This window comes from Peromyscus leucopus, chromosome 20 (genome assembly GCF_004664715.2).
Source record: "Peromyscus leucopus breed LL Stock chromosome 20, UCI_PerLeu_2.1, whole genome shotgun sequence".
In the NCBI taxonomy this organism is placed as follows: Eukaryota; Metazoa; Chordata; class Mammalia; order Rodentia; family Cricetidae; genus Peromyscus; species Peromyscus leucopus.
Genome location: NC_051080.1, coordinates 23,922,674 through 23,948,186, shown reverse-complemented (window position 1 = coordinate 23,948,186; position 25,513 = coordinate 23,922,674). Strand labels below are relative to the sequence as shown.

The 25,513-nt window shown below is 38.4% G+C and overlaps 1 protein-coding gene across 1 annotated transcript in view; it reads left to right on the top strand.

The window, feature by feature from the left end:
• Tmem71 (transmembrane protein 71) overlaps positions 1-25,227 on the top strand; it is a 37,329-nt gene extending 12,102 nt beyond the window's left edge. The window contains 6 exon segments of the mRNA XM_028876015.2: positions 8,389-8,574; positions 12,362-12,437; positions 19,680-19,684; positions 19,687-19,740; positions 19,840-19,894; positions 24,250-25,227. Coding sequence (XP_028731848.1) covers positions 8,389-8,574; positions 12,362-12,437; positions 19,680-19,684; positions 19,687-19,740; positions 19,840-19,894; positions 24,250-24,265 — 392 coding nt within the window. The 3' untranslated portion in view covers positions 24,266-25,227.
• The last annotated feature ends 286 nt before the right edge of the window (positions 25,228-25,513 follow it).

Sequence of the window (25,513 nt, the reverse complement as noted above, 5' to 3'; positions counted from 1 at the left end):
CACTTCCTTATCAATATAATGACAAAGATAATACCATGTAAGATTGCTATGAAGATGAAGTGCAGTAACTCATAAAAACTATCAAATGAGCTTGGGGTTGATGCTCTATACTCAACACATTCCCTCCACAAAGATTTATTTGTATTGTTTTTAATTATGTGTAGATGTAACCTCCAAGGCCAGGGGGCTAAGACCCCCTGAAGCTAGAGTTACATTTGGTTGTGAGCTTCCATGTGGGTTCTGTGAACCAAACTGGGACCATATGGGAAAGCATCAAATGCTCTTAATTGCTGAGCCATCTCTCCAGTCCCCCTGTCTGCCAATGAACATGCTCAGTATTTAGCAGACTTTCATGAGCGTGTGTGTGTTTACTTCTCAGTGTGACTATAAATACTTGAGATCGAGTTTCCTTTCAAATAAAAGCCTAAAAGAGACAATTCAAAGAAAACTGTAAGTGACCATGAGAAGCCAGTTTCCATGAAATGGCAAAGAACGGGAAAATGGTGCCTGGTAACTATAGCTGGTGTCTTGGTTACTTTTCTTGTTCTGTGGCAAAATTTGGGACAAGAAGCAATTTGGAGGAGGAAGGGCTTACCTTGGCTCACAGTTTGAAGGTAAACAGTCCAGCACAGCAGGGAAGATCTGATGGCAGGAGAGTAGGGCATCTGGTCAAACTGTGTCTATGGGTCTGGAAGCAGAAAGCAAATAGGAAGTGGAGCTGTGCTAAAAAACAAAACAAAACAAAAAATACCAACAACAACAAAAACCCAAGGCCTACTTTGAATGACCTATTTCCTCCAGTGAAGGTCCACTCGATCAGAACCCTATAACCTTTCCAACCCAGGTGGTGAGTAACCCAGGAGCTCACGGAAGACGTTTCACATTTAAACTCTGACACTGGGGAATGGTTTTTTACAAAGGCCATTTTCACGTATTTGGAAATTGGCATCTGGCATCCATACTTGGTTCTTCCAAACGTGCCCAAACAACTTGAAAGCAGTTGGACCACAGTAGCGCTTCACATGCATGAGGTATCTTATTAAAATTCTCATGGTTGTCAAATATCTTCTAAATATAACAAATCAAACCACCCCTTCCAAAAAATCAGTAATTAGTCAACCTGGGTGCACACAAGACTTGGAAAACTCTCATCTTTGCTGTCAGCTGTAATCAAATTTCCTCAGACATCTAGTTTTCCGGTTTTACCCAAGGCCTCTTGATTTATCAGCAATTTATTTTTTTCCTCTGGAAATATAGCCTAGTTAGAAGACTCCAGAAGAATTCAAAATTAAATTGTTTTGCTATTTTCTCTCTGTGCGGTGGCTGCAATCAAACACTATTTCCCCTGATTTTCTCATACTTCATTTTTGAGACGAGAGGATATTTTGCCTGCTTCGCTTGTCCTCCTCTCACCCCTTCGCCAGCTGCACACAGAGAGAGCTACCTTCCCTCGTTAGTCGCAATTCATTCTTCAGCATTGGCATTTTGCAGTTCCCAAGACCCGCCCCCACCCCAAACTGCAATTTGGAATGTGTTCCTGGACCTGTGAGTCACCCTGAAAGAGAATAGAGAATTCACATAGGGAGAATTGCATGGAACAGGATCTTCCTTAGCCCTTCCTATCTGTTGGCCCTAGGACAGGCAAGTCACAGGCTTCAACTCAGAGCTTTTCTCTAGGACTAAGGCCCCTTGCATATGTGTCCTCAATGGTTATGTCTATTTGTGGCTCCATGCCTCTCTCTGAAGTAATAGAATGCTTATTTTATGTGCAAAGGTATGGAAAGTATGCATGGAACATATGCAGTATATAGGAGTGAATTTAGAAAAAACAGGAGAAACAGCATAAAATTAGTACTTTGAAGAACAATACAACTAAAGATATTGCTGAAATGTTTGATGTGTTAAGATCCATTCATTTATTATTAAACTTAGCAGAAGCTAGAAATCAGTCAAAGAAAAGTATGGGTTGAGGCAAATCACATCTTTTTCGAGACAACTATCTCCTTGGTCATTTTGAATATTAAGAAATTTTTATGATTTCTGTGTTTAATGGCATCATTTAAAAGTTCTGTGTAGGATTTCCAACACAAGAGCCATTTGTTTTATTTATTTATCAGTGCTAATTCTCTGAGTTAGACCAGGTATTCCTCAGAAGCAGCATAGGGCCATTTTTCCTTTTACCACAGAACCTGCCTCATGTTCTGGAATCATAGAACTGCCTTTCAGGAATGTGTGATCAGCCAGGAATGTCCTGGCTATTTTCTTCTACATTAATTTGGTCATCTCTCTCTCTCTCTCTCTCTCTCTCTCTCTCTCTCTCTCTCTCTCTCTCTTTCTCTCTCTCAACAGCTTTACTGAGGCATACTTGATACACAAAGGAATGTACACATTTCATATGTAAAATTTAATGAGTTAGCTATATGCAAACACCTGTTATTTATCTCCATAATTAACATAAAAGGCATACAAAACAACTCCCCAAGGCACCTTATATCCTTCTGTGTGTGCGCACAGGTGTAGGTGTGTTTTAAGGATACTTAACATTATCCATCTTCTTAATAAATGTATTATTAAATACAGGCAATAGGACTGTGCCATACATATCTTTCAAAATCGTCCATTTAATGTAATGGAAATGCTATACTTCCAAGTTTTTCCACCTTTTAACTCTCAAAGCTCTGGTAACCATTGCTGAATTATCTGCTTCTGTAAGTTTATCCTTACGAAAGTGGACTCAGTATCTGCCCTTTTACACTGGATCATTTATCTTAGGACACTGTCATGCAGGTCCTTCCATGATGTTGCATGTGGCAAGATTACCTTCCTTATTTAAGGTTGAACGACATTCCATTGCATACACATGCCACATTTTCTTTATGCATCCATCTGTGGACAGACACTAAAGTTGCATCTGTATTTGGCTATTGTGAGCAGTGCTACAATGAGCATGCTCCAGGACAAGCTCTACCATGTGGTCCTTACTGGTTGGTTATCTGTTGCTTTCTTCATCTATGGCAACCAGCAAAAATGTTTTCTTATGCTGCTTTGGTAAGTGCCCAGAAGCTATGGGAGAATAGTAGGAAGGAATATGTGGCAGGTACTTCCCCATTCAAAAGTTCCAGCTCATTGGTTCAGTATCTAGGCTATGTAGGGCCACATGGAGAGTGAGGCCACAGACTGGCACTTCTTGATGCCTCTATCTCACATCAGCCTTGGTTTCTATAGGGATGAAAACTGACCCACCATCTCTGTGGTTACTGTAGCCTTGTTGTACTTGTCTCAAATTCTCACCTTCACATAATCTCCCCATTCATTATCATTGAGGGCAAGCTATGAGCTGGGTACTAATTACATTTTTTGCTGCAGATGAGGTTGCCTGTTCCTCATGGAGCTTTCAATCTAAATCATTGATGGAGATGAACACTAATCAAGAGTTTGCATGAATTACATATCCCATAGTCTAGTTTTGTAAAAGATTATAAATTATGAATTGTCTTATGAGGGCAGAGAACAGGGTATTTGGATAAGAGTAAGGGCAAATAGCAAAAATAACACTCCTCAGAGCGATTGGAAGAATATTAATGCTCTCAACACCTTACACTCTTGGTCTGTTATCCCCTTGACAGAATTCTCCATCTTAGTGTAACTGGTCTTAGGGGATGGTCAGGCATCATTGTGTCAGCCACTCAGTTCATTATAGCATGTTAGTAGCATGTACAGTTTCTATTCACAAATGACAGTAATAGCCCACACATTTAAAGTTATGATAAGCAAAAGTGCCTTCAGATGCTACCAAGAAGTCCCAGGGAAAGGGAATACCACCTAATTAAAAACCCTTGTTTTTAAGAGGATCCCAAGTGTCTTAGTGTTCCCAAGTCACTCCAGCTTCTGCAATGAAGACTCAAGAGCTTCCAGGGCTCACTGCTTAGAGTGTTTTAGCCAGAAGGCTCATGTCACATTTACTCTGGACATTCATTACTGACTCGAAATTCCTCACAGAACAATCTTAGAATCTGAATGTGACAGGAGGCTTTGAAAACATTACGTCATCTATGTCCAATGAGAATCATCTTGAGGTAATCACCCCCAGGCTTATTCTTCTATCTAGCCATATAGAGCTCGCTCACTGGGAACCTACCATATTGTCTCTCAGACTGGTGTCTTAGCTTTGTCCTCTCTTTTCTCTCATCTTCTCCCTCTGTGCCTGGTCCTTTATCTTCCTACTGTCTTCTGTTAGAATTTCTACTCACCCTCCAGGTTTCTGCTTCAGTCCTCCTCTGTGAAATCTCCCCGTGTTCTCCCAGGCAGACTCAGACATTCTTTTTTAGGCTTTCACTATAATAGGACTTGGCTCCTCTAGTTCCTTGAATGAGCAATCCATGCAGGGTAGATGATAAGTGCAACAGAACCCCTGGCTCTGTGTCTATGAAACACCTGTCTTTTCTAGTTTTGCTGCAGTTTCTGAAATCCTCTGGCTTGAGGACTTCCTTGGGGTGTCACTGTAGCCTGCCTTGCTTCAGTCCTTCATCCCATCTGGCATCTTTCCTCGGTTATAGCATATGCTGGGCTTTCCCTGACAGCAATGGAAACAGAAAAGGCCTTTCGGATTGTTAAATAGGACTGATATCAACTTCAGCTTGCTTCTCTTGAGGTTCTCAATGCATGAGAAAAAAAAATGATTTCCAGAATGCTTCTTTCTTCTCCCCTTCTCTTCAGTTTATACTCCCTCTAAAATCAGATTAGGGTCATAGCTATTCCTCCCCACAGTTCAGTTGTGTCCTTTCTGGAGACCTCTCACTACACACATTCAACTCATTAAGGAGAAGGTGGTAGAGGATATAATCTGTCCTACCGTAAATTCATAGGGGCTAGAGTATATAAGTATCGAGCCTAGAAGAGTCTGGGGGAATAATCAAGATATCCTTACTTGGAAGGGCAATTTCTTAGATGTCCAATTCAAAGTAAAACACCTTCCTTTGCCATTTATGATAATAAACTCATATTCTGGATAATCTTTCCCATCTGGAAACATTATTTAATGACAACCCAGCACCTTTCTGTCTCCACCTTTGAAGTGACCATCCCAGATATAGCCATGAATTCTGTATATTATAATGTATATTAATACTAAAAGCTTCAGGTCCTTCATATATCTTGTGCTATGAGACATTTACACTTCTCATCTTAGTCATCACATCACTGTGGAAGTTAGAAATTATCTGTTTTATAGAAGAATAAATTAGAGATCATAAAATTAAAATAAAATGACCTATGACCCCCTTATTATAATTCATATTCCAGATATCCTGAAGCCTAAGTCTTGGCAATTTCCATCAAATTATATGTCGTATTTTAATAAATGATATCTGGTTACATGTATCTCTATTCAATCAACAGTGCCTTATTTCCTGTCTGCCCCTCATTGAGCTCCCCCACCCCTATACACACTAGGATTTTCACCTCCTTTGGGTCAGTGTCTGTTTCTACTCCTCTTTATTCCTCCCACATGTATGGACTCAGTAAACATGTGGAGCCTCTAGTCTGAATATTCATTAGTCATGCAACCAAGACTCCTATGAACCCTAGAAATTGTTGTCTAATTAGCCAATCAAAAACTAGGTGAGACTGCAATTGAGAGAAAAACAAAATATTCATCGCTACTCCATCATTTTCCCCAAAAGTAAAATAATTTCCCTAAATACCAGGCCAGCAGGTCAAAGCTGAAATCTAAGCAGGGATTGCATGAGTGCTTTAGGAAACTTTTACCTAGAGTTCTTCATAGTCATATTTATTTTCTTTTCTCATGTGAGATGCTATCTCTATACATTTTGTGATGTAGGGTTGTGAACATTCTCTGAAGGAAGCTATGCAGCTCGTATTGAGTGATGCTATATCCTGGCTCCTGGCAGTTATCAAGGGCCAGTACTGGTGGAAGAAATATTAACTCCCTGGATTAGTACAAAGTCAAACTTGAAACCCACTTTTAAAATGCCAAGGACATAGTTTCCTCCCATCTATTAACTAGAGATGAGCTACTGAACATTTGTTTTGTTTTGTTTTGTTTTGTTTTGTTTTGTTTTGTTTTCCCCCTCATCTTTCCATGATGGGAATAGACTATTTCAGCCCTGCAGGGACTTGGTTCTAATTTTCTGCCTCCTTTAAGAGTAAGGGCCTTTCCTCATGCCCTATAGCAACATTTAAACAGCAGCCCTTTAATTATGACTTACAAATACTTCTTTCCATCCCCCATCTCTGTCAGCTTCAGCCATAGCTCTTGTTGAGGGGTGTGAGTGGCCTCAGCTTGCCTGCTGGGAATGACCTTTTATTTTGAGCTTAAGCATGTGGCTTTACAAGAATGTGTGTTGGATATGTGCCATCTTTGAAGCCAGCCCAGGAAACACCTGCATTTCATGTAGGACTTCTGCCTGCTCTTTGTGAATGTCTTTGTCTCCAAGCCAGTGTGTTCTGCATTGTCTCAAGTTCTCACCAGCAGACATGGGAGTGAAACTAAGCTGTGGGTAGAGGTCACACAGACCATCAAAGCCAGAGCCTTGAGAATTCTTAGGACATTCAAGCCAGATGAATCAAATCAGTGGCTTCTGGTGAGTCAAGTTGTGGCAGCACCTATATAGTTGAAAGTCATTCTTACTTATTATATTCATCCTTTCCAGCAAAGTTCTGGTATGGGGAGTTTGGAGTCTTTTAAACTTAAAATTCAGCTCAAGAGTCAGCAACCCAATATCATCCCATGGTGACTTCATGTTGAGGACATCATATGTTCCTAGGAGTTATCTTAGCAAGTTTCAACCTTTTATGTTGCATGGATTTGAGATCAAACTTGACCATTTTTTTTGGAAGCATTGATAGTCTAATTTCAGGGTTAGTAAAATGTATTTATGAATGAACCATTATAGGAGAGTGCATTTGTGGTTTAGAAACTATTTTTTTGCACCAAGTATCTTCTGTGAATGATAAAATAAAGCATGTATTTGGTATTCACTATTTCATTTTCCATGTGTTTTACAGAGGGTGGATTTCTGTAGTGACACCTATCACAATATATTCTGCCACTCATTTCCTACCTGAATATAAACCTCATGAAACAAATGGTGACATGTGTTTAATCCACTATTGCTTCTCAACAGCATGGTCTGATATGCAGTTACATTCAATAAATGCCAAATGAGTAAATGGGCAAATTAAAAGGAGTTATCTTTGTTATGAAGTTTAATGTTGTAATGATGTCAAGCTCATACGCTGATGTGTATACTTCAAATAAACCCATTCACCACCTAAAATCACATGGAGATTGAGGGTGAGATAACCCATCTCCTTGCCTACATGGATGTTAGGATACCATTTCATGATTTCTTCCAGACCACCTGGATTTTACTATATATATATATATATATATAAAAAATATATATATATATATATCAAATTGTATGTTATTTTACCTAGATTACATACCACATGAACATGTACTTGGTGACACTCTTGCTAAGGAGCAGTCCATCATTGTCCTAGTCTATAAATGGATCCCCCACTCTTCGGGTGGTAAAAATAGAACTACAGTTTCCTGGACCCTTCTGGGCCCTTTATTGTCACCGCTATAGTTGTCTTTTTTGACCAAACTCACACACCTCTCATCTCTGCTTATTTGTGTTCTGACGATAAGTCTTTTACACCTCAGAAGATGGGGACGTATTAAAATACCATCTCGTCCAGGAAGGCTTCTCCTCTCCTCCTCCACTAGTGCAGTAGACAGTGTTACCATTGTTCTGATTATTGGGAACTGTAAATAGGGCAGCTCTGTTGGTTAGTTTTTATTGGCAACTTGACACAACCTCAAGTCACCTGGGAAGAGAGGGTCTCAGAAAGATATTGGCTAGATCAAGTTGGCCTGTGAGCATGTCTATGGGCAATTATCTTGCTTATAAATAGATTCATCCCAATGTGAACTGCACAAGATCCTAGGCCGGGAGCCCTGAACAGTATAAGAATGAAAGAATATCTGAGCAGAAGTAAGCAGTCAGTATGTGTGGAATTGTTTCTCTTAAATCTTGACTCGGGGTGTACTGTGACTAGTTGCTTGAGCTATTAGCCTTAACTTACCCAAAATGATGTTCTGTAACCTGGAACTATAAGCCAAATAACTGTTTTCTTCCCCAAATTGCTTTTGGTCAGGGTGTTTCATCATAACAACAGAAATAAAACTACAACAGCATCCTTGGATGGATAGATGTACACACACATACAGAGAGAGAGAGAGAGAGAGACAGAGAGAGAGAGACAGAGAGACAGAGAGAGAGAGACAGAGAGACAGAGAGAGACAGAAAGAAACAGAGACACACACACACACAAAGATTAATTCTTTTGCTTTCCCAGGGAGTGATCTGGACTGTTCTTCTCTGAGTGATGGCTGGGAGTCTCAGAAGCCAACCACAGACATTCTAGAAGCCTCTTCTGGCCATGTTCTGTCTCAGCATCTCCAAGAAAGCTCCCAGAATTGTTCTCTTCAGCCTCAGACGAAAGCATCAGGACATTTCCAAAAGAACATTCTGGCGCATTCAAGTGAGTCCTTTTTAATCTTTGCCACACCCAAAGAGTTCTTTTTTCTTGCCACCTAAAAATGATGTAATAATTGACTAATGTGCACTTAGGAACTTGTATCAACCTGCTTGAGGAAGGGGAGACCTAAGCTCCTGCTGGTATTTAGATGACACAGAGGAAGTGCCTGCCTTTGAATGTACCCATGAAGTTCTCAGCAGCCCTGAGTTTACAGTGCCTTATTTTTCAAGAACCTTGATATCTGATAAGAATTAGGTTTTGATAAAGCTGAGGAGAAGAAACACAGGTCTTGATTATTTACTTCTTGATTTGTAGCTATGTGCTTGACATACTTCAAAAGGAGGGGAAATTTTTGAAGAAATAAGAAAAAAATCATCTTTTAGAGCTATGCCCCCGGGGAGGAAAGCAATATTCAGATCTTGGTATATCTTAGCATGAGTAATGGAAGAAGCTCACCAGTTTGCGGCTGACTCCTGTTTGTCAGTAGCGCATTAATGACACTCTCATGCAGTCTCCCTTCTAGAGGAGGAGAACTGAGCTGGCTCTGTTGAGCTTGCAGAGATTTTAAGTTCAGACCCCCACTCATGATTTACAGCTCTACGAGCCACCATAGGAAAAAATGTACTAGGCTCTGCAAGCAGGTTGCCAAACTCTGAAATTTAACCTTGCATCTGGGCAGAGAGATATTCCCAATTCTTCTTTGCAATGACTAAAATGACCCAAAGGATTTGTTGTGTCTTGTCCACATGAGTACTCAACAGATTTTGAGGTTATCACTCCAGGGAGCAGAGATTGCATGGGAATAATCTTGTCTTTATTTGCCTTTATAAACCATGAATGAAGAGTGTCCCACTGAGCATCCCTCTAAAGACTCACTCATATGCCCTGTGCATTATATTCTCACTGCAGCTGTTCAGAAAGTCCTAAACTGTCTTTAAGTTCCCCGTGAAGTTGTTTCAATAACAGAAAAACCTAGCTTTGACTTCATGGTTAAGTGCCAGGCTATCAATACCTACTGAGACTCAGCAGCCACCTCTTCCAGGGAGCCTAGCTTTCATTGTTCTGCTTCCCAAATCTCCTTCTTTATGCTCATGAGCTGTACCACTGTGCATGTTTGCCTGTGTTTCTCATCATTCTCTGACCCTATCTAAGGTCATGGTTAACCTTGGATCCCAAAATGACTATACAGTGCCTGGGCAGAACAAGTTCTCCCTGATTGTGGTGAACCAATCCAGAAGTTTATCGGCTTATTGTACAGATAAGAAGACTAACATTCTACAGTTGAAGTAAGCCTTTAGACTCATTGCAGAGAATGCAACCATGACAAATGCATGCTCTTGTTGTATCTGAGGTGTCTCTTGTACCTGCTGTACCTGGATGACCCCTACTCTTCATCATGGCCCACTTTAAATGGGACTACCTCTGATGGGCCTTCTTTGTCTCATCCTGATTGATGGATGGAGTAAATTATTCTCCTATGATTCCAGGGCACTCTGCATGTATAACTTGGCTGAGAATATTTATTTTCCTTTATCATTGGGCTCTGCCTTGCTTGGCTATCTCCATCATTTCTGTTCTCCCTGTGTGGGACCTGAGTGAGCATTCTGTTCCAGGTGGTACAGAAGATGCTAAGAACACTGGCCTGCAAGCTATTATTTGTACTAGTTGGTGCTTCTGAGTTCCAGTGATAGAATTTACTGACTGATGAAAATGGTAATTCCAAACAGAGACCATTTTTTCTAGTCTTTGCCACCCTACCCTCTCTTCTGTGTTGGTATTGTTCCTCAGAGCCCATCTTCCCATGATGGCTCCTTGTGACTCTCCAAACACACACATTTCAGATTGCCAATCTGTCAGAAGAGATTTTGTTCATTTAGAGTTATGATATGAGACCTGGAATTGTTACATCATTTCTGGGAAGATTCCATTTTCATGGCAAAAGCAGTCACTTTGCTGATAAGTATGTGAGGTTCCAAAAGGCATTGAATGGGTCAGATGCTGGGATGAAAAATAAAAGAAACCAGCTGTTCTACTTTCCAGCAGAAAAAGCAATTCCCACCAAGAATATGGCATTACCTTCAAAATCAAGAAATAGATGGTGCATAGGGGCAGATATTTTTTCAGTGGAAGAAAAGAAACAACAAAAAAGAAAACCTTAAATGTGAAAAAATGTTAAAGTAAAGTAAATAGAATGTGGTAAAGTGGGAGGGCAGGGAGAAAGCATCTACAGGTTGGGAGAAGTTGGAGGAATCAAGGCCAGATTCCTGATAAGAGAAGTCAAAATAGGTACCAAGTCAATGGCCGCTGAAGTAGCAGTGACCAACAGGTCCAAAGTCACATGACTCATCTCTTTGTCAAATTCAAAGATACACCCACTTCAGTGCACAAAGTCAGTGATCTTTGCTGTGTCTCAAGATGAATTTATTTTCCTAATTGCACATGCAATCTGGAGAGATGGAGAATTCAAACACACTTTAGATGGATGGTTGACATTCCACTGAACCCACAATAATTTATTTAATTCACAGTATACATAAATCCTCCACACTTTGAGTGACATAATTTACTACAGCTCCTGTTTGAATTGCCAGACTTCAGGATTCCACCCATACTAGGGGTTCAGAGAGATTTATAGCTAACTCTACCCCCATATCCAGCATAAATCACAAAGATAAAAACACAAAGATTAAAAAAAAAGTCTTCTGAGTTTTAAACAACTGTTGTAAAATTAAACTCCTGAAGCATTTGAGGGAAATTAAGTTGAAATCTATTCATAGATTTATTTTTAAGTCTTCATGTGGTAATCTTTAAGTCAGCTCTGATTTTTTACAGATGATTAATCTGAGACTCAAAGTCATGATTCTCATGGTTATAACTGCTTGAAGCTTTGTACTTCTTCCCATCATGAATTGACAAATTTGAAATTGTCCAGTGATTGCAGAGTTTTGAAAGGAATATTTCATAATACATATTTTTTTGTCTTCTTGGTCTTTAGAGATTTCCAGTATGCAAAGTTCCAATTGTCTTTCCATGCCTCATTTCAGACAAAACATTATGTCCTGTCTAGATGTGGTTTTTAAATCTTGGCGCTGGCACCTCGTAGCTGTATGATCTTGGACTATTGCATCATGTCTCTCAGTCTTGGTCTACTCATCTGCAAAACCCAGATAATGCTCCCTACTTTGCATGGTTTGGAGCTGATGAAATAAGCTAATATATGAAATGTATTTGTGAATAATGAAGTGCTCTGTAAATCGTAGACGTTTTTATTATTGTTGTGGTTGGCACAATCATAATCATCATCACATTTTTAAAGTTCTGACTTTAGCATAAACTCTACAAAGGCTTCCTCCAATATCTAAGCAAATGGCAAGACTGAAGCATTTTGAGTTGCATAGTCTCTTGTTTTGCTGTAAGAGAGGAAATTTTATCCATTGACTGTGTAATTTTCTAATTAATGGACACATATGATTATATACATATGTGTGCATGTCTGTATGAGTTTACAGGTACTAAGTCTGTGTAGGAGCCCATGGAGGCCAGAAGAGGCCATCAGATCTCCTGGAACTAGAGATGTGAGCTACCTACCATGTAGGTACTAGGCATGCTCTTAACCACTGAGCCATCATTCCAGCTCCACTTGGCATAATTTTATCTTGTTACTGATGATCAATTGTTTAACCTGACACACATTTGAAAACTATGAAGCAGCTTTAGCAGGAACTTGTTCTCCAGGGTTATTTAATTAGAAATCTATGATCCATTTCATTTCTTCTTCTTCTTCCTGCAGAAGCCAACCTGATGCACAAGGTCTCCTTTCAGGCAACCCTGCTAGCAGTGTGCTTAATCGTTTCTGCATGTGCAAGGTAATTCTAGTTTTCTTTCTTGCAATAACGTTCCATAATCAATGGGGAGGTATAATCGATGGATCACTTCCTGCCCTCCTTTCACAAACCATTTTAGGTAGCTCTATAGCTAAAACTTGTTCATTTAACTGTGATGATAGTGCCGTTTATTCTTTACATACCCCATCTATCCTCTAAAGTACAGAAACCAGCATACCTTGCTTAGACATGGATTTTTACCATGTGCTATCTCCTATTTAAGCAGTGAGAGCAAGGATGGTTACAATCTAAGTTCCCATTCAAGTGCAGTCCAGAATACTACAAGTCCCCACTGAGTCTCCACTTCTCCTGTTGTAGTTTGTATCCTAAAATACAGAAGAATACAAAAGATATTCTCCAAAGGATAACAATACTTATTTGGAACCAGCAGAGTGCTGTGTGGGAACACACAGGCAGCCATGGGTGGATTCAGAGGCTAAGAGAAAGTGATATTTATAAAGGAAGAAATAAAGAAAATTATATCAAGTATTTTGAAACAACAACCCATGGCTACAGTGATTGATAATAAGAATGATGTATTGAGGTTGAAAAGAGGTTGTTGGGCAGATATCCCTGTAGAAGTACTTTGTATGTAAGGTCTTATTGGGCTGGTAGAAACTTTTGGGCCTGGATACAGTCTTTTGGAGTAGTTTCTGTAATGCAATTATGTGTAAAGACCCTTTGTCCATACTGTCCTGGATTTATTTTTGTTGTTGCTGTTTGGGTTGATACAAGTGACTCTATCTTACTCTGTCAACTTTCACACAACTGTCAGTTCCAGAGAAGCCAGGTTAGCATTGCAGGATACACAGCACTCAGTCCTGACTATACATATGTTGACATGCCCCCCCCATTCCACATGTTCTTGTCATGCCTTCTAGGTCTGCTTTTTCCCAAGATTCTAGGAAAATGATCAAGTCCCTTCAGCACTCAGCCTGTTCATGCCTCAGAGTCTTTGTTCTCTCTGCCTGGTACAAATCTATTTCACTTAAACTAATAACATATGACCTCATTTCTTTCTGAAATCTCTTCACATTCTCTATTAGAGAGAACTTTCCTGCAATTATGTGTAGACAGTATGGTGCTGTAGACAGTGTGGTGCTGTAGACAGACAGTATGGTGCTGTAGACAGTATGGTGCTATAGACAGCATGGTGCTGTAGACAGTATGGTGTTGTAGACAGCATGGTGCTGTTGACAGTGTGGTGCTGTAGACAGTATGGTACTGTAAACTGTATGATGCTGTAGACAGTATGGTGTTGTAGACAGCATGGTGCTGTTGACAGTGTGGTGCTGCAGATAGACAGCATGGTGCTGTAGACAGTATGATGCTGTAGACAGTATGGTGCTGTAGACAACAGTATGGCGCTGTAGACAGTATGGTGCTGTAGACAGTGTGGTGCTGTAGACAGTGTGGTGCTGCAGACAGTATGGTGCTGTAAACAGTGTGGTGCTTTCCTTTACTAAGAGCACTTTCTACTCCTGACCCATTACTATATATTCAGTTATCCGAATATTAATAATCTAGCTCTCCTTATAAGAATGTGAGCAATCTGCCAATGGCATGCTTTAACAAGTAAAAATTGTTTTCAGTACAAGCCTGATGTCTTGAGTTCAGTACCTAGAACCCACATTGGACAGAGAAAATCAACTCTTGAAACTTGTCCTGTCACACGCATACACCACAAAAATGTGCACACATTAATCATACAAATGAGTTCACACACACACACACACACACACACACACACACGATAAAATTTAAAGTAATTCTTAGAGAATATGAGCAGTCCAGAAGAAACACCATTGTCCTTACTTCTGTATCCTTAATGACAAGAGTTCGTTGATAATTTTGATAGAGTGGATGAAATGAAAATCAACAGTGAAGCCCTGAAAGCTTCACAATCTCTGAACTCCTCTGGTGGGAAAATGCTACACATTCTCAAATCCTGCATCCTGAGGGTCGAGCGCCTCCATATTGCTTGGAAAGGTTGATTTTTATAATACCAACTCCTAGAGCTGCTCACTTGAGATATGAATTTAGGCCTAGTGAGAGTTGGTATTTTAAAACAAGCCTCCCACTTAATTATGAGGTTTGAGAAACGTTTTAGATCACAATGGGACCAAAAGAACAAAAGGAGGAGGCTCTCTGGCTAAAAATAGATTGTAACATTCATTGAATACCCCAAGTTGGAAACTGATAATGTGCATTAGTACAATAACAGCTAGAAGAAATTATGCAGAGCAATATTTTAAGTCAGCATTCTTTTAACTTAATGTGTTCCAAACTCCTGAGTTGGTCAGGAAATCCCATCTCATATTTGACCGGGCTGTCAGTGAGACGGTACTCACGGGTTAACCTATGTAAATGCATCCAGAGTTGAGAAGTAGAGCTTCACTCCATGTCGCTTTTGCGTGAACTGTGTTTAGAAATTGGTTTCTAAAGAGTAGATAAAGGCAAAGAGGAGAAATGGTTTCTGTAAGTACAGCAACAAGAGCTGGTTGATGCGACCTCTGGTGATCAAGGTCAACATCAATGAGATGAGACTGATTATTGTATGTGCCATTGACAGGATGTAGTAAGAGTGGCACTTCACCTCTGTATCTCAAACCCCAGTCCATCCATGAAAAAAAAAAATGAGGAAAAACCCAAACCAAGGACATCCAGTGCATTAGAAGTCCTCTGCCAGTAATGTCATCAGGACCATGTTGTCATATCCCAGAGGAACCTAAGGAGACATGATGTGGTTCCTGGAACAAAAGAGGCCATTAGGTGAAAACTGGAAAATCTAAACATTTCTTTATATCTGTATATACTCAAGGATTTTTAAATGGGCTTTAACAAATTTATTCTTCAACAATTTCATACATGTATATAACATGTTCTGATAATACTCATCCCTTCACCCTCTCTATCTTCTCCCCAATTCACAGAATTTTAATTTGCACTCTGGATTATAATTCAACACTATTGTTTGTTCAGTTTTTAAAAAATATTTTTTCTTGCTCAATACTTCCCATTTTCAATCAGAACTCTTGTGGTCTTGTAGACTGGCTACTACGGCCCTTTCATATACCTTTCTTTATACTTTAGATTTACGTGTGTGTGTGTGTGTGTGTGTGTGTGTGTGTGTGTGTGTGTGTTTCCTATAAGCCAGGATACCCTATAATTCTCTATGTAGCTGAGGCTGACTGTGTAATCCTACACCTCTTGATTCTATCCCCCAAGTGCTGGAATTACAGGCATGTACTACCACACTTGGCTTTTGCTTTTCTTAGAAAAAGCCATTTAATGGCAATTAAAATCAACCAACATGTATAATGCCAACAATGTACACAGTTTACTTGAAATCATGACAGTATAGCAACAATGAATAACAATAGGAAGACATAGTCAAGTGAGAATGTACTACCATGTAATTGACATTGATAGCAAGTCACCATCATCTGTAAATTGACTCCTGATTTGAAAGAATGTACGTGTCTCTTTGAGCTGATGAAATAAGATTTGCCTGCAGGGCTCACATTTACTTGGCCAGCTCAACCAGAAACCTTTAGTTACCTTAGGTTTATGTTCCTCTCATGCCTTTATCCTAATTTTCCAGTCAGTAAATCTTAATTCTGCCACAAAATACATTATGAATCATCATTCTTTAGTATTTTCATTGTTCCTTATATTTTTTTTTTAGAAAACAATTAAATAACAAATAATTTGGACTCATCTTGTATCTGCCCTAGCTTTAGTCATTTCTCTGAAATTCCCAAAATTCTTTTATTGTAGAACATTTCAAGATCAGGGTGCCAAGTGTACTCACTGGTATTGGAATGTCATTGCTTCTAGGTCATGTGTGGACAGAAATGAGGAATATTTTGTACATATATAATAATCTTGAAATGTATGTGTGGAAATTTATATATTATATATATGCATATATATACACATATAGTAACCCAAGTTTGTTTATATTAATAAATCTAACCCTAACCCAATGCCAAGTGACTTATTCCAGGTTTTCCTGTCACCTCAGCTATCCACAGGCTTATTCTTTGGCAGTTAGGAAACTGATTTTCACTACTTTGTACTGAATTGATTAAATCTTGCTGTGTATGTGCAGAAGTTGATAAATTAATAACTCATACTCCCATGAGAAGCAACCTTACTGATATAAACACAATAGTTATGCTTAATTCCTTCCATCTCTAGTTTGAGAGTTCCAACTGAAGCTCCATTTTCTGAATTTATTTAGGTTGCCACCTCTTGCCTTCCTCCCCAGGTGAGGTTGCATCATCCATTTGTAATACAGTTATTTTTCTTTTGTCAGCATCTTATCCTCAAGGTTTCCAACATCCTGGTTGATTTTTTTTAACTCTAACACACTGATAGTCAGTAACTTCAATACCTAACTCTCCTCAATAAATAAGCTGTCCAGACAAAAACTAAACAGAGAAACACGAGTTAAATAATGCCATAAGTCAAATTGATTTAAAGGAATATTCCACCCAAACCCTAAAGAGCATACCTCATTCTCAGCAGCTCATGGAACTTTCTCCAAATCTGTCCACATATTAGTACACAAAGCAAGTGTCAAATGACACTTAAAATGTTGAAATAACCCCCTGCATTCTATCTTACCAACATTGATTAGAGCTGGTTGTCAACAACAATAGATTCAGCAGAAAGTATACCTAGGCATGGAAGCTGAACAATTCACTACTGAATGAAAACTGAGTCAAGACAGATATTAAGAGTGAAATTTAGAAGATTTTATAATTGAACAAAAATGAAAACACAGCACACCCAAACCTATGTGACACAATAAAAGCAGTTTTAGGAGGCAAGTTCACAGTACTAAGTGCCTATATAAAAAAATTGTAGTGAACTCATACTAATAACTTCATGACACATCTAAATTTCTGGAAGAAGTAATATTCTAAAAGAGTAGATGGGAAGAAATAATCAAACTCAAGGCTGAGTTTAATGAATTAGAAACAACAATAACAAAAATACAAATAATCAATATTTCCTTGCAAAGGAAATGGTTCTTTGAGAAAATCCCCAAGACTAATAAATCTTTAGCCAAATTAACGAAAAGATTGAGAGAGAAGATCCAAATGAAAAAAATTAAAGATAAAAGGGGAGACATTACAACAGACACTGAGGAAATCCAGAGAATCATAAGGACATATTTAAAACAAAACAAAGCAACTGTATTCCACCAAACTAGAAAACCTCAACAAATTGGATGAATTTCTTGATATATTTGACCAACAATAGTTAAGTCAAGATGAAATACACAATTTAAACAGACCCATAACCCTTAGTGAAATAGAAGAAGTAATTAAAATCTCTAAACCAAAATAAGGCCAGTACCAGATGGATTCAGCACAAAATTCTGCCAGACCTTCAAACAATACAAATGCTGATAGTCTTTTAAAATTGTTATACAAAATAAACACTGAAGGAATGTTTTCCAATTTTGCACACAAGCCACTATTAACCTGATACCAAAACCACACAAAGACCCAACAAAAAAGAAATTGTAGACCAATATCCCTTCTGAACATAGATGCAAATATTCTCCATAAAATATTGAATCTTTTATTACCAAAAATTAAGGTTTATTATGTGCTGCTCAGTTCTATGAGATTTTCATGCAAATGATTAAAGTATAAAACTATTAATTTTCCTAACATGCATTTCTATAGCAACAATAAATGTGCCATTATGACCTTTCACTTTTTGTTGCTCAACAGTGTCCCATTGTGTAGGTGTATGACAGCCTGTTTATATAATCACCGGTCAAAAACTTCTTACTTACTTCAAATTTTGACAATTTTTAATAAAATTTATAATAAGACAGAAGGCTTGAACTGAGTTCAATATGCACCAATGAATGGAATTGTAGGATAATATAATAAATCTGCCTTTAATTTTGAAGAAAGTGCCAAACTATTCCAAAATATTTTCACCATTTTCTTTCCCATGAGCAATGATGGCCCTGCCTCCTCTCTGTCACTTATTATGGCCATTTAGGGGTTTCACTGTTCTGGTAAATACGCAATCATTGGTCAGCATTTCAGTTAGAGCTATTCTGATAAATTAGTTTGCATTGTCTAATGACAAATGATGTTGTATATTGCTTTAAATAATTATTTCATATGCATATTTTCTTAGCTGAGATGTCATATGTGTTCACATTTTCCACCCATTTTTGAAGGTTGTTTGTTTTCTGGTTGTTGGGGTTTATTTTTAAATTATCACATGAAGTAATCACTTTTATTTCATAAATACACCATTATACTTTGTTATTCTTCAGTCCCCTTCTTGCTAAGGTTTGATTATTCTTATGTGTCCTAGATAGGAGTCCTTTAGTAGATTTGTTATTTGCAGATATTTTCTACTGACTGTGCATTGTCTTTTCATCCTCTTGACACTGTTCTTCCTGGAGAAAAGGTTTTGTTCTTTAATCTTCAGAAAGTTCAATTATTCATTTTTCTTTCATAGACTCTACACTTCATCATACTGTACTTAACAACTCATTGCCAAACACAAGGTCATACAGTTTTCATCTATGATTTCTTCGGGAAGTTTTATACTTCATGGTTTATAATGCAGTCTCTGACTCATTTTAATTTCAATGTTATGTGAGATAAGATATATGCTTGAGGGTTCATTCTTTTTCTTTCAAATGTTCAATTTTTTCAAGACCATTTGTTGAACGGACTATCTTTCCATTGCCTAACTTTTACATTTCTGTTAGAAATCAGTTTACAAGGCTACAGAGAAGGCTCATCAGTTAAGAATGAATGTTCTTACAGAGGTCCCAAGTTCAGATCCCAGAAACTATATCAGGTGGCTCATAATAGCCTGTAATTCAGCTACAAGGTGATCTAATACCTCTGGCCTCCACCTCCATGGGCACTGCACTCACATACATATACTGTCCGTCCTACACACATAGATATAAGCATAATCAAAAGTAAAAATAAATCTTTTTAAAAAAAGAAATCTGTTTAGTGTATCCATGTGTTTCTAGTTCAGGATTTTCTGGTCTCTTTTTTTGCCCTATCTATCCTTTTGCTAAAACATACTATTTTAATTTTGCATCTATATAGTCAATGTTGACATTCACAGTCTATTCTTTGTCTAAAAGAACATGGCATGAATTGGAAATTCAGGGTTAATATGCTACAACTACACAATCTTGTTGTTTTTTTTCTTCAGATGGTTTATGGAGGAGAATTAGCCAGCATCTTTACCTGTGCATTGATGATCACAGTAGCTTGTAAGTAACTTTTCCAAGACTGCTGCTCTAATTCTTGGATTTGGTCAAATCATGGTCACTTAAATAAAAATAAATATATATTTCTCTTTTCTACCCAAGGTGTTGTGAAGTCACTGTTTCTCGGCCTTGCCAGCTATTTCAAAGCCTGTGCTAAGTAAGTGCTGCCTCCGATGTCATCACTGTCTGATCTGGTATTTGCGGAAGGTTTCTGCTGAGTGAGAGATGGTGAGGGCCATATTGGGGAAGAGGCCTCATCATCATATAAAGAATATGTTCTTTTACTAATAAAACCTAGCAGTAGTCATAGAATTATACTTTATTCTCAATATAAACAGAGTTATATTTTAGGGCCCCCAAGACATTCGAAATAATAGAAAAAAATCAGTGTCCTTTCAATTTTTTTTAAACGTGTCATTATAGATTCATAGCACTGCACTTTCTAAACATCTCATATTAAGATGTCTTTGTAGTACAGCTTCCCAAAGGCCTGGCAAAGTGCCCATAGAATGATCCGTTATGAACTTACAATCTCTCTGCCCTCTCTAACTCTCCTAATGAGAATTTCAGAGGGCTTCCAGGGTCTGGGAGATGCTCACAGAATTTAAATCAGGCTTCTCAGTGCCATCTCATTGCAAGACATGCTGTGTTGTTGACCTTCACTGTGGTTGTTGAAACCAGCTACCATGGCTTAAAGATAGAGCAGGGTCTGTAAGTCAAATCAGTTTATTGGCCACTGCACTTGACTCTCTGCATCCTAGTTTATGAAATCTTAGTGCTGATTATGAAATCACAGTAGGGTGAGTGGAGATTGAGTTTGTTTACAACTCTAAGCAATACGGTGAATTTGCTGACACTTGGAGTGACATTTCCCATAATTCTCAGCCATTCAGGTTTCTGAGGACAGCTATTGATACATCTAAGATTTGTTCGATCTAATATGAGATAATTAGGTGTTTGGGTCATCCCTCAAGTCCCTGTTCTTTAACTCTTGTTAGTTATATTTGTTTGAAATTTTTCTAAGACAATTATTTACCTCCTACCCAAGTTCTAGATCATCGTAGATCTAAGTGAAAGTTCACAGGCTTGCCTTATCCAGCCCTACCTACAGTGTTTTAGGGAGGATCAAGTATTTTGAATTGATCTTCTTTATTTTTGACAGTTTCATTCATTCACATGTGAATATATATATCCATAATTTATATATTATATATGATGATTTTAGTCATTTTTACCCACTCTTACCCTATTTCAGCTCCTCTTCTTCTCCTGCTGAACCCTTCCTTCTTACCAAGTACCTCTCCTATTTTCTTATCTTTTTGTATCTGCGACCCACTGAGTTTAAGTGAGCATAGATGGGAGGTTATTTATTGGAGTATGAACAACTTATCAGTGGCTATACCACTGAAGAAAGCGACACCTTTTCCCTAACTATCATTCGATGTCAATAGTCCCTTTGAGAAGGGTGTGGCCACATGAGCCTTTCTCCCTCCCATGATGGAATGTTGATGATCTTAGTCTCAAACAGATCTTGGGTAGGCAACCACAACTGTGGTGAGTTCACAAGAACATCAACTGGGGTGTATCATGTCTATAAGACCCGGATTCTCAGTGCTGCTCCCCACTTCTACCTCCTATATTTTCACTTTTCATCTTGTGATGCTCCATAGTGGCTCAGTTTTGTGTACCAAGCTGACACCAGTTAGTGCTAGGCTAACAGAAGTGGTCCCAGCACTTCTTAGCAATGCTAAGGTCTGCCTTGATCTCAGGCATCACAATGAACAAACAAACAAGAACAATTTTTTACCCAAAGAGCTATTTCTAAACCCAAAGTTTAGTAGTGATAGCATTGTTAAGATTTGTTAGACAGTGAGACATATATAAATCATTCTTATTAAAAAATTAAATTTACAATTAATTGGAAAGATAAATGGCCATCGTGTATAGCAATTCTGTGGAAAAGGCAGAATTCTTCAGAGTTGGGGGTGAGGGTAGGGTCTCTATGATCTAAAGTCATGGAGGAGCTATCTTCTGCCCTGATTCTAGGCCTTCTGAATCTAAGTTCCTGGGGGTCTGTACTCATAACAACTTCTCTGGGCAATTTTTTTTCACATTTACAGTGATAACCTTGGAAAGATGATTTCTGTAACTTTTACCTCTTGATTTGTGGACTCACTTAACCTACCAAAACTCTACTGGGAACTGTGCTCTGTACTGAGTACAGTGCTCAGTTCATCTGAACAGTCATGAAATAAATCTCTACCATGAGTCTCAAGGTCATAAAACCAAGGCACGTGGCCAGTCTTAATACTTTAGAGCTTAATCATAGTCACATACATACAATAGACAGGGTAATTCTTTTATATATGGTAAATACAAGTATGGAGCTAGTAATTAGGCCAAGTGAACACCAGAAAGGAAGTTTCCCCAGACTGGGAGAGGTGTGGGATGTGGGCAGGCAGGCCTTCCTGGAAGAGACACTGTGTGATATGACCTGTCAGTTATTTTCCCAAGTTGGATTTTAGGCACTTCCTCACTGGCATGAGATCCTTCCTTGTTCTCTCCTAAAAGCAAATACATCAAGACTGCATGCCTATTTTGCACTGACATTCTCATCTGCATCCTCCTTTATGGGAAAAGTTCTCTTCTTTGATGATTTATATACATACTTTTACCTCCTCCTCCTCTCCTTCCCTTCTTCTCCTCTTATTGTCTCTCTAGATTTTCCTGTTTTCTGCTCACTAGCTTTCATGTACACACTCTCTTACATTGAAGACTTGTGAAAACAAGAACTGTACACACCACAATGCCTTCAAAATAGTAGGTGCTCTATACATATTCATCAGCCCAAAGATGTTTTCTGCATCATTGCATGAAGGACTTCCTTTACAGCAAAGAGTGCTTGTGTATTAAATATGCTACAACTCTCCTTTTTACATGCATGTATCTAAAAGATAATGAGACACATACATGGTTATTAATATCAAGAGTCAAGAATGACTCATAAGTCTCCTCTCACAATCAACGATGAGGGTCTAATAATTGAGGGAAATCACTCAGTTCAGTTCAACAGACATCCACACTGCAGTCCTTTCACATTCATCTTGCACTATGCAAGAATGAATTCAATTAGGTGCCTCCTTAGTGGCATTTTAATCCTCTCAAGTCATATCTCTTTTTACATCATGAATCTATTTCTTTTTACCTGCCTTCCTCCTTGAATTTAAAGTCTACAGTTGTGAGGGTTGTTCATCTACTCAAAATTGCTGGAGCAGCCCTTGTTCATGAAGGTCATCACAGGCATTACATGCCTCCAAAGATTTTTTTTTAATCATCAGTCTGAGTACTCTGCATATCTATGACAGATATCCTAATACCAAAACAGGTAGCATGTTGTCCTAGCTTCATATAATTTTTATGAATATTTTATGTTTCTATAATAAAATGTACTGAGGGAAAAAATCAATATAGGAAAAGAAAGGGTTTGTTTGGCCTAAAATTTTAGGTTACAGTCTATCACTAAGGGGAAAACAAGGCAGGAACGGAAGCATCTAGTCAAATTGCATCCACAGGGTAGTGCAAAGAGAACAAATGCATACTTTCTCCATTCAGCTAGCTTTTTTTTTTTTTCACTCTTTATATAGTCAGGGTTCCCCTGCCTAGGGAATGGTGCTGCCTACAATAGACTGGGTCTTCTCCCTTCAATTAACAGTTATGTTAATTCTCTACAGACATGCTGATCTAAATAATTCCTCTACTGAGGCTGTCTTCTCAAGTGAGTAGGTTGTGTCAAGTTAACAGTTCAAAGTAACCAGAATACACATGCTTTCTACTGTTAGATGGAGACTTTTCATTCATGCTAATGATACATGAATTAATCAACTTTGTAGAGTTAAGACATGGAAACTACAGCCATGTTACCGTCTAGGCTAGAGGCTCTTAACTTTTGGGTTGAGACCCCTTTGGGGGGTCTAATGATCTTTTCACAAGGGTTGCATATCAGACACCCTGCGTATCAGATATTTACATTACAATTTATAACAGTAGCAAAATTACAGTTAAGAAGTAGCAATGAAAATAATTTTTATGGCTGGGGATCACGACAACATGAAGAACTATATTAAAGGGTCTCACAATTAGGAAGGTTAAGAACCACTGCTTTAGGCTGTACTCCTGGGATGGTGCAGATGAAAAAATATTATAAAATGTTAATTAGCCAATTTCTGTGGTGGGCTTCAAAGGTTAAAACCTGCCTGGTTTCAGAGGAAAGGGCACTGAAAACTGCTAGTGGGAAAAAATCAATGTAGAGTGAACCTAATTTGAGGCTCCACTCTTCCTAGTTGTGATTTTTCAGGCTGGCTTGTGTGTGATTAGATACTGCAGTGTGTGTGTGTGTGTGTGTGTGTGTGTGTGTGTGTGTGTGTGTGTGTGTGTGCTGTGGTGTGGGGTGTGTGTGTGTGTGTGTGTGTGTGTGTATGAATTATTCATTCATTGTCTCCTTCTCTAATCTAGATTTGACAGCACTTGAAGAATCCTGGTGATGAATGTCTTCAATCTGAATATCCAGAAACAGTAATTTGTAGTCTGCTTGGAATGAATCAACCACGTTATTGGAAGGGAATGAGCAAATGGATAACTGAGGGAAAAAAAAAAAAAAAACAACTTTAATTTGACAATGTAATTTCTTTCTAAAATCTCAATTTCCATATGTAATAGTAATTGGTTCATGACATTAATATTAAATTTTCTTTCATTCACAAACGCTGTCAGTCGAAAGGGAAGGGACAAGGGAACATAACAGAGCAGAGGCCACCTGGAGTAATGCTCCCTTGTTATCCCTAAGGTGGTGGACCTGGAACATTAATTTTAATTAGAGAATTTTGTGAGAGGCTTGGAACATGAGTGTCTCTGGTCTGCTAGCATGCAGCTATGCTTTGCTGACCTGCTTTAACCAAACAATGCAAGCAAGCTTATATAATTAATACACGCTGCATTGGAAATAGGCACAGTTTGCACATATAATGTTGCAAAAATTCATCCCCTTTGAAACATGCATTGATGTTAGATGGTGATAAGAGGTGCTGTGGTTTGTCTCCAAATGTCCATGTGCCAAAACCTTGATTGTCAGTGTGACCATGTTAAAGAGGTGGTAGGACCTTTAAGAAATAGGACCAGTGGAATATTCTTGGTCATTGGGGAGCTTCCCTCAGAATGTATAAACAGTCAGACCCTCAGTCTGGCTCTGGCTTTCTGTCCTGCTATATGATCTCTTCCTCTCACAACTCCCTTGTGATGTTATGCTATCTACCTTGAAATCAAGACTACAATGAAGCAGATGCTGGCACCATGCATTTGAACCTCCAGAACTGTGGGCCAAAGGACTCCTTTTTCATTACTAAGTATTCTGCCTTGGGTATTTTCATTTTAGTGATGGGAAACAAAGAGAGTAGTTGATCATTGATGGAAAATGGGCAGGAGAGAGCTGTTTTTTTTGGAATAGGAATTCTTCTTTTGAATGATTTTCTTTACTACTTTTTTTAATTTCTGGGGAGTAATGATCATCATTCAAATTGTAATTAAAATATGATACATAAAATTCCTTAAAGACAAAATAAAGGAAAAATTAGTATTTGAAAACACAAGAAAATGGTGAAACTCTATAATTGGCTGAAAAGATATAGAAGACACTATCCTTCTTACCTCTCACCAGGAAATTTCAGATATAGTCTGCTGAGGATGTTGTAGCTAGAGTTTTCCTGCCTTGCCCACAGTCAGA